The 14,607-nt window shown below is 41.3% G+C and overlaps 1 protein-coding gene across 1 annotated transcript; it reads left to right on the top strand.

The window, feature by feature from the left end:
* Positions 1-916: 916 nt before the first annotated feature.
* Positions 917-13,933, top strand: ZNF233 (zinc finger protein 233). Its single transcript, XM_037991792.2, is given in 6 exon segments — positions 917-1,246; positions 5,910-5,957; positions 7,782-7,908; positions 8,452-8,547; positions 11,294-13,036; positions 13,039-13,933. Coding segments are annotated over 5 exon segments (2,010 nt in total). The 5' UTR covers positions 917-1,246; positions 5,910-5,942; the 3' UTR covers positions 13,068-13,933.
* Positions 13,934-14,607: the final 674 nt, after the last annotated feature.

Below are 14,607 nucleotides of genomic sequence, written 5' to 3'. Positions count from 1 at the left end.
TTGATTGTCTTAGTAACATTTTCTTTTCTCTAGCTTATTTCATTGTAAGAATACAGTATATAATACATGGAACATACAAAATATGTTTTAATTGTTTATGTTATCTATAAGGATTGTGTTTAATAGTAGGCTATTAGCTTTTTTTGGGGGGAGTCAAAAGTTTTACATGCATTCTTTTTAACTTTTTTTTTTTTTTTTAAGGTTAGTCAAGTGAAGCAGTTGGAGTGAAGAAGGAACAAAGAAATCTGGAACTGGTTGTGATCACCAGTTGTAACACTGCTGCACCCAAACCAGCCTATAGATGCATTTTTGACTGTGTGATGGCGGTGACTGTCCCAATCCCAGAGTTGTTCAAGGGTTGACTGCATTAATTCTTGCAATCCATAAATATGGAATATCTTTCCATTTTTGTGTGTCGTCTTCAATTTCTTTCATCAGTGTTTTATAGTTATCAACCTGGAGTTCTTTCACTTCCTTGATTAAGTGTAGTCCTAGGTATAATTTTTTTGTAGTGTTTGTAAATGGAATAGTTTCTTGATTTCTTATTTTAGATAGTTCACTGTTAGCATATTTCCTTCACTTCCCTGCCAGCCCCGTTCATTTGCCAAAAATCCTTGTATTTCAAAGTGAGCAATTAAACCCAACAAAAATGAGAAAATTTTGTTGTTCTGTGACCCGATCAAAGGTTACTTTTCCTTCTTGTGAGTCTTTAACATCTTTGAATCGCTCATGATATCATTGTCTAGATATATCCAGGCACATGTAAAGAATGCAGTAAGATAAAAAAAAGTTTGAGATTCTCTGTTCACCTTTCTCTCTATACAGCCACATTTACTTCATTTTTTAATTTTCTTTTTTCTTTGTTTTGCCTCTCCACTCTGAAACAGCCACATTTAACTTTCCAGTCACACTTAGTTGTAGTGTCACTTTAGAAAGGAAATAAAACAGAATAGGGAAGGAACAGAAAAATAAAGGTCAAGTACTAATAGCCCCTGAGAACAGTTAACTGAATCCACTTACATAGTTAAAAATAAATAAATTTTTTAAAGTGGCAAGGTCTGCCTTACGGAAGATTTTAGGAAGCGTAGTGCGTGAGAACTAGGTAGCTAAGACTACTTCCGCTCGGCGGGGCGGGGCGGTAGCCTGTTTCCGCTCGGGCATTCTGGGAAGTGTAGTGCAGGAGTTGCAACCTTGTGCACTTCCGCTGCAGGAGGGCCAGGCAGCCGTCATCAATCCCCTCTGGGAGGTGAGTCAGCGCGGAACCTCTGCATCTACTGCGAGCTTTCCTGGCCTGGGCATGAGACTCGCAGGTGCCTGCCTTCACCGTCAATAAAGAGAAGCCACAGAGGGTGGGGTCGATGTTTTGCTTGCTCTTTGCTTTTAGGGCGGTGCATGGGTCTCCAAGTTGGGAATGGCTCCTGGTCGCACGTCTGGTTTGAGGGTGTCCCGGGCGCTCAAGTTCCCTGGTTTTCCCCAGCTTCCACACGCTCTGCCACCTTCTGGCAATATAATCTTGGCATATAATTTCTCCGTTTCTCCTCTGTAAAGTGAATTTCATAGTAGTACCTATCTGGTAGGAGTTTCGTGAGATTTACGTAAGATAAATAGATGTAAAAATGCTTAGGACCGATCCTGGCACACACTGAAAAGGTGGCTGGTTGTTGCCAATCTCTTATTTCTTCCTGGAGAGGAGAGGCGTTCAGTCTCTGAAAGTTTCTGTGAGCCCGCGGTGGGTTCTGAGCTCCAGGTGCAGCGCCACTCACCCTTCTCTGATCCTTGCACTCCGCGGGGCTGTTCCTGGCTTCCTAACGGGGGGAGGGGGGCGTCAGTTTTCTCTCCATCTTTTTTATTTTTCCGTCTCCTTTAAGGCATGAGTGTGTCTCACCTCCATGTGGTGCCTGGGAATGTCCACTGTCATTCATCCTGGACCAGAAACACAGTTTGGGTATCTTCCAACCCCCTTTCCTTCCTCAGCCCTGACTAACCGGAGGGCTGCAGAGAGGAGGGTGTCGACCCCCTGACTCTTCGTAACATTGTCTCAACGTGAGAGGACTTAATATATGCTATTGCTATTTCTGCTCAGTTGGAGAACAGATTTCCTTCACTCATTAGCAATATTATTTTTCCTGCTGGGCAAAAGCTCAAATATTTATGGAATAAACGGGAGGTTGGATTAGGCATGTGTTCATGAATGAGTAATAATTGTTAATACAATGAGTGCCAGGGTCTCTTCTATAGGCTTTACATGCATTAATTAGCTTAATCTTCATAACAATGATAATATTATCATTCCTATTTTACAGATGACAACACTGATGGGTAAAATATTTATCTTCCCAAAGTAAAACAACAGGAAAGCGCCTGAACTGGGAGTTTGAGCTCAGGCAGAGTGGGTTCTTGACCTTTGTGCCACACTCTCCTTCAGCCCTGAGAAATGTCAGTCCCATGGGGGTACAGTGGCTCATGCCTGTAATCCCAACACTTTGGAAGGCTGAGGCGGGAGGGTGGCTTGAGCCCAGGAGTTCAACACCAGCCTGGGCAACGTAGTGAGACTCCATCTCTACAAAAAAATTTAAAAATTAGCTGGATGTGGTGGTGCACACCTGTGGTCCCAGCTACTCGGGAGGCTGAGGTAGGAGGATCGCTTGAGCCCAGGAGGCAGAGGTTGCAGTGAGCTGAGATCATGCCACTGCACTCCAGCCTGGAAAAGAGAATGAAAGTGTGTCTCAAAAAAATTAAAAATAAAAATAAAAAGAGGAAAAGAAATGGTTTCACAGCTTAGGCAATGACTGGGGAATGCTCAAGAGTAATAAAGAAAAAATTTTTAAAGGATTTGCAGGAAAGAACTCTGAGGAGATGACATTTGAGTAAATACCTGACACTGCTATTAAAATAAATAGATAGGGTTTACATTATCCACAGTCTATGACTGACCCTTTTATGAATGATTTCACTTTTTTTTTTTTTTTTTGAGATTGAGTCTCCCTCTATCTCCCAGGCTGGAGTGCAATGGCATGATCTCAGCTCACTGCAACCTCCCACTCCCGGGCTCAAGCGATTCTCCTGCCTCAGCCTCCTGAGTAGCTGGGATTACAGGTGCCTGCCACCATGCCCGGCTAATTTTTATATTTTTAGGAGAGACAGGGTTTCACCATGTTGGCCAGGCTGGTCTCGAACTCCTGACCTCAAGTGATCCGCCCACCTCAACCTCCTAAAGTGCTGGGATTACAGGCATGAGCCACTGTGCCCGGCTTAATGATTTCACTTTTAAGGATGACCTTGATGTTGACTGAGCAAAGCAAATGAAATTAAAAAGCAAGAAGAAATTGACAGATAAAGTTCATCTTCTCCTCCTCCCAATTAGGAATAGCCTCAGAATTTTGTAGCTCAAAGGAATCTTGGAGAGCAATTAGTACAATCCTTGTCTGTGTGTCATTCTTTGATTCCGTGTGCATCAAATATTCACTATACTCTAGGTGCTTGGGATAAAAAGATGAGTAATTGTTCATTACCTCACAGGCAAAACAGATGCTTGATTTACTAATTATACCCCAAATGCCCCAGCTACTCAGAATGCTTCCAAGAGGAGGGATTACAAGAGAAGGACAGGGAAGCTGGTCCTCTCTGGAGGCAGAGTGGCAGGAGCAAAGGCACTAGAGGACTTGACAACCTAGGAATGAACAAAGTCTGGAAATTCAGGCCTAGAAAAGTGGCCCTGGTACATATAGTGAGCAGAGCTGAGCCAGGCACTCCAGACCCCATTTGCTTTTTTCTACTAAATGTTGTGAAATGTCAAGTCTTGCAAAATCCTGTTACTGAGCAGAGCAGGAGGGTGCAGGGAAATATAGGACCAGAACAAAGGGAATTGGATGTTAAGAATTGATCTCTCCCTAGCTTTGAGAAGAGAATACATTGCTCTTTTCCCTACTAGAGTGTTTCTGCCTGAAGTAGGAGGACCCGTGAATGGGAGTAGCTATCTGTATTGAACGCTATCTTGTATATACTCACTGAAACCTCTTAATAACCCCACGAAGTAGATGCTGTTGTTGTTCTCACTTTATGGGCAAGGAAACAGGCACAAAGAGCTAGTACGTCAGAAGAGTCAATTAGGATATTAGGTTCCTCATCATCTGGCTCCAGTATCTCTCAGCAGATCATTTTCAGCAGTTCACACCCTCCAACTCCCCTTTCTCTGATCTCTAAGACATGACTCCTTCCATGTTTTCATATTTCTGATTAGAGAAGGAGACACGATTAAGAGACAGGCTCTGGACTCAACTGGATTTAGGTGCAGTCTCACCTCACCAGCTCTGTGACCTTGGGTAACTTAATCTCAGTAATCCTCAGCTTCCTCATCCATTAAATGGGAACAACAGTCATCATGTCATCATTTACTGAGAGCTTATATAATGTGCCAGACACTGAACCAAGGCTTTTCCTCCCTATTTAAAAAATTGAGTCATAATTCATATACCATATAATTCACCCTTTTAAAGTGTACAATTCGGTGGCATTTAGTGTATTCACAATGTTAGGTTGTACAACCGTCACTATTTTCTAATTCAAGAACATCTGTATCACCCCCAAAAGAAACATCCTATTCCCTAGCCATCATTCTTTACTATCTCCTCTCTCAGCCTCTGGCAACTATGAATTTACTTTTTGTCTCTATGGATTAGCCTAGCCAAGACTATTTGATTTGCTCACTTAATCCCAAAAGCAATTCTGTAGATTAGGATCTATTATTAGTACTACAGTATTTTTCACTTAAGTGAGACACATACTGTCAAACTTTCATTTAAAATTAAAAAAAAAAAAAAAACTAGCAGAGACACATTTTAAATTAGTATTTCCTTACGACAGTGAGCATGGGAAAGGGAGCTATACCACTGAGACTCTCCTGTCTACATGAAGAAAATTCATAACTATTTATGCCTTTTATAAAACTGAACGCTGATATCAAATATTACAGGACAACAAAGTAGTAAGTAATGTAGCCAATCAGAATTAATAGACTTTTCAGAGGTAAAGGTGAATTTCATAAGATAAAGCATTGTACAGTCTTTGAAATCTGGATGTTATAAAAGACTCTTTTGTTGGAAATGATGGCAAAAGACATTTGTAACAACAATTTTATGATGCATAATATCATCTGCTTTTGTGCAACTGCAGGGAAATCATTTGTAAGATTTCATCTGTTCACACATTAGACCCTTATAATAATCTTGCAAGAAAGCACTATTTTTCTCATTTGCAGGTGACAGATTTGAGGAATGCGGAGGTTAATGAGCTTAAAGAGTTAGTAGCCAAGCCAGGATTTGACCCCAGACCTTGTGACCCTAGAATCCACTTTTGTAGCAAGTACATTCTGCTGCCTTTCATTTCCCACAGTATCCAGTATGAGAATGATAACCCTGGAAACTACAAAGGACTCATAATTATGTTAGGCTTGCTACTTAGAATCGGGCAGGTTGTTCACTGCAGAAGGGCCCCTGGCTGAGGGGCTAGTGATATGTGGAAGAAAGGGTCTTTTTTTTTGAGACAAAGTTTGGCTGTATTGCCTAGGCTGGAGTACAGTGGCACCATCTTGGCTCACTGCAACCTCCATCTTCCAGGCTCGAGCCATCCTCCCACTTCAGCCTCCAGAGTAACTGGGATTACAGGTGTGTGCCACCACACCCGGCTAATTTTTGTAATTTTTTGTAGAGATGGGGTTTTGTCAGGTTGCCCAGACTAGTCTCGAACTCCTGAGGTCAAGCAATCTGCCTGCCTCGGCCTCCCAAAGTGCTGGGATTACAGGTGTGAGCCACCATGCCCGGCCACCTTTTAAAAATTCACCCAGAACGGCCATGTGGGCTACGGCCTATTTCTCATGGCTTCTTTCTCTTTTCCCACTTCTGCCTTCGCAGGACCCTGCCCTTCCCTAGAAGGAGCAGGAGAAAATGACCAAGTTTCAGGTGAGTTGAGTTTTGATTTTTATCTCTTAAAATGACATCTCTTTCCCTCAAAGATTAGACACTTTTTTTTTCTCTTCCTTGAGAAAGATAAAGGAGGAAAACAGGTATTTGGGATCTGCTAGTTACTTGATTGTCGATTGGTTCAATTTTTCGTTTATGTCTTTAGCTTTTGTTTTGTTTTTAGTTTTGGTAGTTTTATTTCATCTTCTTTATTTCATAAGTAGTAGTGCAAAAATTCATAGGTATCAAAAAATGGGAGAAAATGTCCACATTACTGCACTAAAATACAAATCATCTATTTCCTCCATACTATTTTATATGTATTTACATATTGTATGTCTTATATGTATACTTATCAGTGTATTTTACAGAACTACAATCGCATTCTATATATAATTTTCTTTTTTCAGTTAATGTTATCACTAGAGTTTTGTATGATTTAGTGTTTATGTATTTGTCTCAGAAGGGTTTTCATTTTTTGTCTAATTTTTCAGAGGCTATGAACAAACATACACAATGTAGTGTCTCTAAATGTTATTTCAATTTGCAATACTTTTTCATGGGGCTTTAAAAATGCAATATTTACTTACAAAATTAATATATCTTAAGTGGTCAGGTCAATAACAGTTGTATATCCCACTCTGACAGTTGTATAATTGCATTAGCCCACCACTCAGAACAAAATATAGGACATTTATATTACCCCAAAAAGGTTCTTCCTGTCTCTTTCAAGTCAGTTCCTTACTCCCCAGAGGCATCGTCTGTTATCCCTCACCACCTTTTCACCCTTTCCCCCTGAGGCCCTAAAGTCCATTGTGTCATTCTTATACCTTTGGCTCCTCATAGCTTAGCTCCCACTTATGAGAACATACAACGTTTGGTTTTCCATTCCTGAGTTACTTCATATAGAATAATAGTCTCCAGTATAATCCAGCTTGCTGCAAATGCCATTACTTCATTCCTTTTTATGGCTGAGTAGTATTCTATCTCATATATAGATATAGATATAGATATAGATATAGATATAGATATAGATATATAGATATATACCACAGTTTCTTTTCCTTTTTTTTTTTTTTTTGAGATGGAGTCTTGTATTGTCGCCTGGGCTGGAGTGCAGTGGCGTGATCCTGGCTCACTGCAACCTCCACCTCCCAGGTTCAAGCAATTCTCCTGCCTCAGCCTCCCGAGTAGCTGGGATTGCAGGCACTTGCCACCAATTTTTTGTATTTTTAGTAGAGATGGTTTCACCATGTTGGCCAGGCTGGTCTCAAACTCCTGACCTCATGATTCACCCGCCTCAGTCTCCCAAAGTGCTGGGATTACAGGCGTGAGCCACTGTGCCCGGCCACACAGTTTCGTTATCTACTCATTGATTGATGGGCATTTGGGTTGGTTCCACATTTTTGCAATTGCAAATTGTGCTACTATAAACATGCATGTGCAAACACCTTTTTCGGCGTTGGTACTAAATTGACCCAACATTTCTAGGACAATTCCGTAGTATCAGTCAAGTTATAAAATACATATTCCGTGTGATTCAAGGTTTACAGTGCTGGGGCATTTACTGTTGGAATACTTATAAATGTCACCAAATTAAATACACAGGAGTTATTTTTTAGTAGCATACACTTTTGATGTGACTGTGGAAAAGTAGTCTATGAGACTGGCATGTGGGATGGAGAAAAGGAGGAAGCTACTTAAAGTTGATTTGAGGCCTTCACAATCCAGAACATTTTCCTGCCTGTTCTACCTGCTCAGTGCTGCCTCTCTCCCAGTAGATACTGGCCATGAGATTGAGATTACATCTGCTTGATGTTGTAGGAGATGGTGACATTCAAGGATGTGGCTGTGGTCTTCACTAGGGAGGAGCTGGGGTTGCTGGACCTTGCCCAGAGAAAGCTGTACCAAGATGTGATGCTGGAGAACTTCAGGAACCTGCTGTCAGTGGGTGAGCACAGGCACCTCAAACTGTAACTGAATGTCAGCCCTCTGGACTGTCCGGCTTTCAATTATTTAAGACTTTGGGATGCTTAAAATGTTTCTCTGAACTTGGGGGTGTGAATTTCCTAATTCCCCAGGGACACTTTGTCTATACCTTGTCTATTTTTCTCAAATTGCTGTTGTGAAATCTTGGTGGGCTTTGAAATCAGTTGGTGAGTTACATTATTATTGTGTTTAATGAAATGAAGTAGAAATATTATAGCTCATCGTCAGGAACTGCACTCAGGGCAGCAAAAACTGTAAGTAGAAATAGGAAAGAAGATGTAATAAAAGTAGACAATGGTTAGGATCAGATTATCTGATCACTTGATTCAGTGATTGACACTTATGTATTTTTGTACCAGATCACAAATTAAAAGGTATTCAGACAATAGCTCATGATCACAATTTTGAAAAATACTACTTAGAGCACATGAAAATGGTAGTGTTGGAATTAAAATTTTTGACTATAATGCATTCACTTTATATATATGCCATTTCTTTTTCACAGGCTATCACCCCTTCAAACTAGATGTGATACTACAGTTGGGAAGAGAAGACAAGCTTTGGCTGATGGAGACAGAAATCCAAGGAGATGGCTGTTCAGGTGAGAACCATGCAGCTCTGAGTCTTTTCGGGATACAACCCAGTCCTCTCCTCCTCACCACCTCCTCAGCCACCAGCCTGGCCCAAGCCCTCAGCATTCATCACCCCGGTTTACTGCAGCAGCTTGCACATGACATTCTTCCTTCTACCTCCCTCCAGGCCATTCTCCACATAGCAGCCAGATCATGTAAGTCAGATCATGTTGTTCCTTGGCTCAAAACCCTTCTGCGACTTCCCATCTCACTCATTAATTCCAAAATCTGTGTGAGCCTTCAGGCCACCCTCTCCCTGTGAATTTATTTCCTATCCTTTGCCTTTTGCTCACTTCTTTCCAGCCACACAAGACTGCTGTGTGTTTCTTATACATGCCAAGTGTGCTTTTGTTTTTTTTTGTTTTTTTTTTTAAAGACGGGTCTCATTCTGTGGCCCAGGCTGAAGTGCAGTGGTGCAATCATGGTTCACTGCAGCCTCGACCTCCCGGGCTCTATCGATCTTCTCAGCCTCCTGAGTAGCTGGAATGGGACTACAGGCACATGCCACTAAACCAGGTTAATTTTAAAAATACATACATGTATTTTATATATATATATATGTATGTATTTTTTTTGGTAGAGATGAGGTCTTACTATGTTACCAGGCTGGCCTCAAACTCCTGAGCTAAAGCAATCCTCCCACCTTAGCCTCCCAAAGTGTTAGGATTACAGGCATGAGTCACTGTGCCTGGCCTACATGTATTTCTTTCTACCTGAAGCCCTGCTCTTCTGTCTGCCTGGGATGTTCTTACCTCATACATCCTCTTGGCTCCTTTGTGTCTGGTCAGATGTCATCTCATCACAGAAACCTGCTTTGACTACCCTGTTTAAAACACCTATCCTTGGCTGGGCGGGATGGCTCATCCCTGTAATCTCAGCACTTTGGGAAGCCAAGGTGGGAGGATCACTTGAGGCCAGGAGTTTAAGACTAGCCTGGACAACACAGTGAGACCCCACCTCTACAACAAATAAAAAAATTAGCTCGCAGTGAGCTAGAATTGTGCCACTGCACTCTAGCCTGGGTGACAGAACAAGACCCTTCTCAAAAATAAAATAAATAAATACATTTAATTAAATACCCATCTCTTTATTCCACCTGACTTTGTGATTAATCGTCAATCACCAGCTGACATATTCATGTATTATATTTTGTTTACTTTTTTATGGTCTCTTTCCCCACTAGAGTGTAACTTCATGAGTGTAAGAATTTTACCTGTTTTCTTTTCATTTTTCTTTTTCTTTTCTTAGAGATGGGGGTCTGGCTTTTTCACCTAGGCTAGAGTGCAGTGATACAATCATAGCTTGCTGCAGCTCAAACTCCTGGGCTGGGACTACAGGAGTACGCTACTGTGCCCAACACTAATTTTACCTGTTTCAAAATTGCTGATCCTTATTGCCTTTCATAGGTTTGGCACATAGTACACGTTCATTCAATATTTGTTGAATGAGTGACTGAATGAGTGAATGAATGGGTTAATGGACCGATGTCAGTAACGTCAGTTAATGGACAAATGGATAGGTGTTTTCATTTGAATAGTAGTGAAATGGCTCCCTCACAGCTCTCCCTGACCTGTGTTATCTGCGTGACCTTTGGTGAGAGTTGTAAATACTGAAGGAGAGATTCAGGCTTTTCTAACCATTTTGGACTTTTTATCATACACAGATGTAGGTTGTACAATGTAACCATGATTCTGAGGCTTACATATAGCCAGGATTTTGTAGATTTTATACATCTGCCATGGAAAAGAGGAGAGGATTTTTAAGTGATTATTCTTATGGACAAGGAGGTAAAGTTACTCTTCTATAACATCTTTCTAGGACACCTTTTTGTTGCTCTGTATGTGTATTTGACCACATACATAAGTCTTGGTATTGGCCAGGCATGGTGGCTCACACCTGTAATCCCAGCACTTTGGGAGGCCAAGGCAGGCAGATGACTTGAGGTCAGGAGTTCAAGACCAGCCTGGCCAACATGGTGAAACCCTGTCTCTACTAAAAATACAAAAAAATTAACGGGGTGTGCTGGCATGCACTTGTAGTCCCAGCTCCTCCAGAGGCTGAGGCAGGAGAATCACTTGAACCCCAGAGGTGGAGGTTTCAGTAAGCCGAGATCATGCCACCACACTCCAGCCTGGGTGACAGAGTGAGACTCCGTCCCAAAAAAAGAATAAAACAAACAAAAACAAAACAGTCTTGGTATAGCTCTAAATCAGTCTCATTAACATTTTATATATAGAAACCAGCCTTTTTTGTTCACATAGGCATGAAAAAAACCAATGATAGGCCGGGCACGGTGGCTTGTAATCCCAGCACTTTGGGAGGCCGAGGTGGGCAGATCATGAAGTCAGGAGATCGAGACCATCGTGGCTAACACAGTGAAACCCCATCTCTACTAAACATAAAAAAAAAAAAAAAAGAGCTGGGCGTGGTAGCGGTTGCCTGCAGTTCCAGCTACTCAGGAGGCCAAGGCAGGAGAATGGCGTGAACCCAGGAGGCAGAGCTTGCAGTGAGCCGAGATCACACCATTGCACTCCAGCCTGGGCGACAGAGCATGACTCCGTCTCAAAAAAAAAAACCAATGATAAAGTCAAGCTGAATTCTCTCCACTAGTTTATTAAGGTTTCCCAATGTGACCAACCTGTGAAATGTTTTTTATTTCTGAACAAATATTCACTTGTCTTCATTTTCATTTCTGAGTTCTCTTTATCATTCCAGGACACAGGAATCAAAAGGAGATAGATACCCTTCAAGAAGTAAGATTAAGATTCCTTTCATATGAAGAACTTATATGCTGGCAAATATGGGAACAATTTACAAGTAAATTAACCAGTAATCAAGACTTCATAATAAATCTTCAAGGTCAGATGTCCAAGTTGCTAAAACAAGGTGATTCCCTCTGTCAGGTGTGGACAGGAGAATCTATTCAGGTCTCTGAAGATGAGAACTATACAATAAAGGGGCAAGGGGAGAGTTCAAATAGCATCAAAAATCAAGAGCTTCCAATGAGGACCACCTGGGATTTCTGGAGGAAAATGTATCTGAGAGAACCACAGAATTATCAGAGTAGGTGTCAGCAAATTGATGTAAAAAATAATCTCTGTAAATGTGATCATTGTGTTAGGCAAAGGATTGCTCATCAACATGATGGTCATGCAGTACACAAAAGAGAGAAAGCTTTTAGCCACAATAATTGTGGAAAAGACTGTGTGAAGGAATCATCCCAGCATAGCATAATCCAATCAGGAGAGCAAACCTCTAATGAGAATGGAAAAGGCTTCAGTGTTGGCTCTCATCTTGAACTTCACCAGCAACTACACTTAGAAGACAAGCCTCATGTAAGTGTCGAGTATGGGAAGGGCATAGGTTACAGCTCAGGGCTTCCCAGGCATCAATGCGTCCACATAGGAGAGAAATGCTATCAGAATGGTGACAGTGGTGAGGGCTTCAGTCAGGGCTCACATCTGCAACCTCATCAGAGAGTCAACACAGGAGAGAACCTCTACAGATGTCAGGTATGTGCCCAGAGCTTCAACCAGAACTCCTGTCTTCCCTCTCATGAGCTTACTCACCCAGGAGAGAAGTTGTGTACATGTGGCAGGTGTGGGAAGGGCTTCCATCATAGCTTAGATTTTGACACTCACTGTGTAGATAGTGCTGGGGAGAGAGCCTGTAAATGTGATGTATATGATAAAGGCTTCAGTCAGACATCACAACTTCAAGCCCATCAGAGAGGTCACTCTAGAGAGAAGACATACAAATGGGAAGTAAGTGACAGGATATTTAATAGGAATTCTGGTCTTCATCAGAGAGTTCACACTGGAGAGAAACCATATAAATGTGAGGTATGTGATAAGGGCTTCAGTAAGGCCTCAAATCTTCAAGCCCATCAGAGAATCCACACTGGAGAGAAACCCTACAAATGTGATGTGTGTGATAAGAACTTCAGCCGTAATTCCCACCTTCAGGCCCATCAGAGAGTCCATACAGGAGAGAAACCCTACAAATGTGACACATGTGGGAAGGACTTCAGTCAGATCTCTCACCTTCAGGCCCATCAGAGAGTTCACACAGGAGAGAAGCCATACAAATGTGAGACATGTGGGAAGGGCTTTAGCCAGAGTTCGCATCTCCAGGACCATCAGCGAGTCCATACTAGAGAGAAACCCTACAAATGTGATGTGTGTGGGAAAGGCTTCAGTTGGAGTTCACATCTTCAAGCCCATCAGAGAGTCCACACAGGAGAGAAACCATACAAATGTGAAGAATGTGGGAAAGGCTTCATCTGGAACTCATATCTTCATGTTCATCAGAGGATCCATACGGGAGAGAAACCCTATAAATGTGGCATGTGTGGTAAGAGCTTCAGTCAGACCTCACATCTTCAAGCCCATCAGAGAGTCCATACTGGAGAGAAACCATACAAATGTTTTGTGTGTGGTAAGGGCTTTAGTAAGAGTTCATGTCTTCAGATTCATCAGAGAGTCCATGATGGTGATAAATCCATTAATCATGATGAGTGTGATAGAGGTGCTCTTCAAGACTTAGACTTCTCATTTTCCTAGAAAATCCGCACAGCAGAGAATATTTATGAAATGTCATGTTTTAAGAATTCATGAGTGAGCTGAGTTTTTATAGTCATCTGAATTCCATTGAAGAAAACCTATTTTTTGTATGAATATGACCAGTTTCAAGCAGAGCTCAAAATGTCACAGTTGTCAAGAGAACACAAAACAGAGAAACCCTATAAAGAATGATACAATACATTTCAATCAGAACCTTCACATTCAATAAGCAATATGCAGGAGTGAAGACTTCAAAATGATAAGGTCAGAACTTTAGCAAAAGTATAATGAGGGACATGACGAAATCTGTGTCCACTAGAATCTAAGCTCCATGCAGGAACACTGTTTGCTGCTGTATAATCGTGACCTTGAACCAGTACCTAACAAATAGTGGCTTCCCTGGAATTAACTTGATAGGAAAAATCTATCATATATAGGACATATATTTGAACATTTTAGTGAGCTCAGCCCCAATTCGTCATTATAATTGTACTGGGAAAAGGATTCTTGCAAGAAGTCTTAAAATAAATTCAAGGAAATGACATTTAATTAAAACACAGAAAACCATGCAGTCTACAATTTGAGTAATATTTTAGCAATTGGCTTCTGTCCTCAGTTCGGCTTCATTTTTCAAGCAGTAACAGGCCAAAGTTTCTATCTGATCATTTAAGACTTTTTCCATACAGTGTACAGCTGTGCTATGTTTCTTTGGTGGGGGCTTTTGTGATAGAAACAGACTGAATTAAGAAAAAAATCCCAACTGGTTTTTAGTTCCATAAAGCTTCATGAGAAAGGTTTTGCAAAAAAGGGGAACATCATATGGCATGCATTTTAGATGTTAGACTAACCTGTTAAGGACACAGCATTTTGGACAACGCCCCACACTTCTCAGACATCATTACACATTATGCAGTGTGTAATGATCAAATCATAGTAATTGGATGAAGGGTTTACTCAGGTGTATATTTAGTGGAGGTGGGAGAAAGTTTCCCACTGGTTTTTTTTGTCCTGAACCTTACCTTCCAGGACAATGAGTACTTAAGTTCCATGATATCTTGTTTCATGCTACCATCAGAAATACAGGGCCAATAAATGAAAAAGAAAAAATAAATAAAAAAGATAAAAACAAAAAAAGAAATACAGGGCCAATAATGCTCTGCTTTGTCACCACCAGATTACTAGGGTGGGCTGCTGGAGCTCATGGTTGTTTAAATCAAGATGTTTTCAATTGTGAGAAATAGAAAGTCACACTCCAACTAGCTGGAACAAAATTTATTGGCATGCATAATTAAAAAGAAGAGGCTAGGCATGGTAGCTTATGCCTGTAATCCCAGCACTTTGGGAGGCTGAGGCGGGTGGATCACGAGGTCAGGAGTTCGAGACCAGCCTGGTCAACATGGTGAAACCCCATCTCTGCTAAAAATACAAAAATTAGTCGAGTGTGATGGCGGATGCCTGTAATCCCAG

This window comes from Chlorocebus sabaeus, chromosome 6 (assembly GCF_047675955.1).
Source record: "Chlorocebus sabaeus isolate Y175 chromosome 6, mChlSab1.0.hap1, whole genome shotgun sequence".
Lineage (NCBI taxonomy): Eukaryota > Metazoa > Chordata > Mammalia > Primates > Cercopithecidae > Chlorocebus > Chlorocebus sabaeus.
The sequence above is the reverse complement of the archived record's forward strand: the minus strand, read 5'-3'. Positions and strand labels throughout refer to the sequence as shown.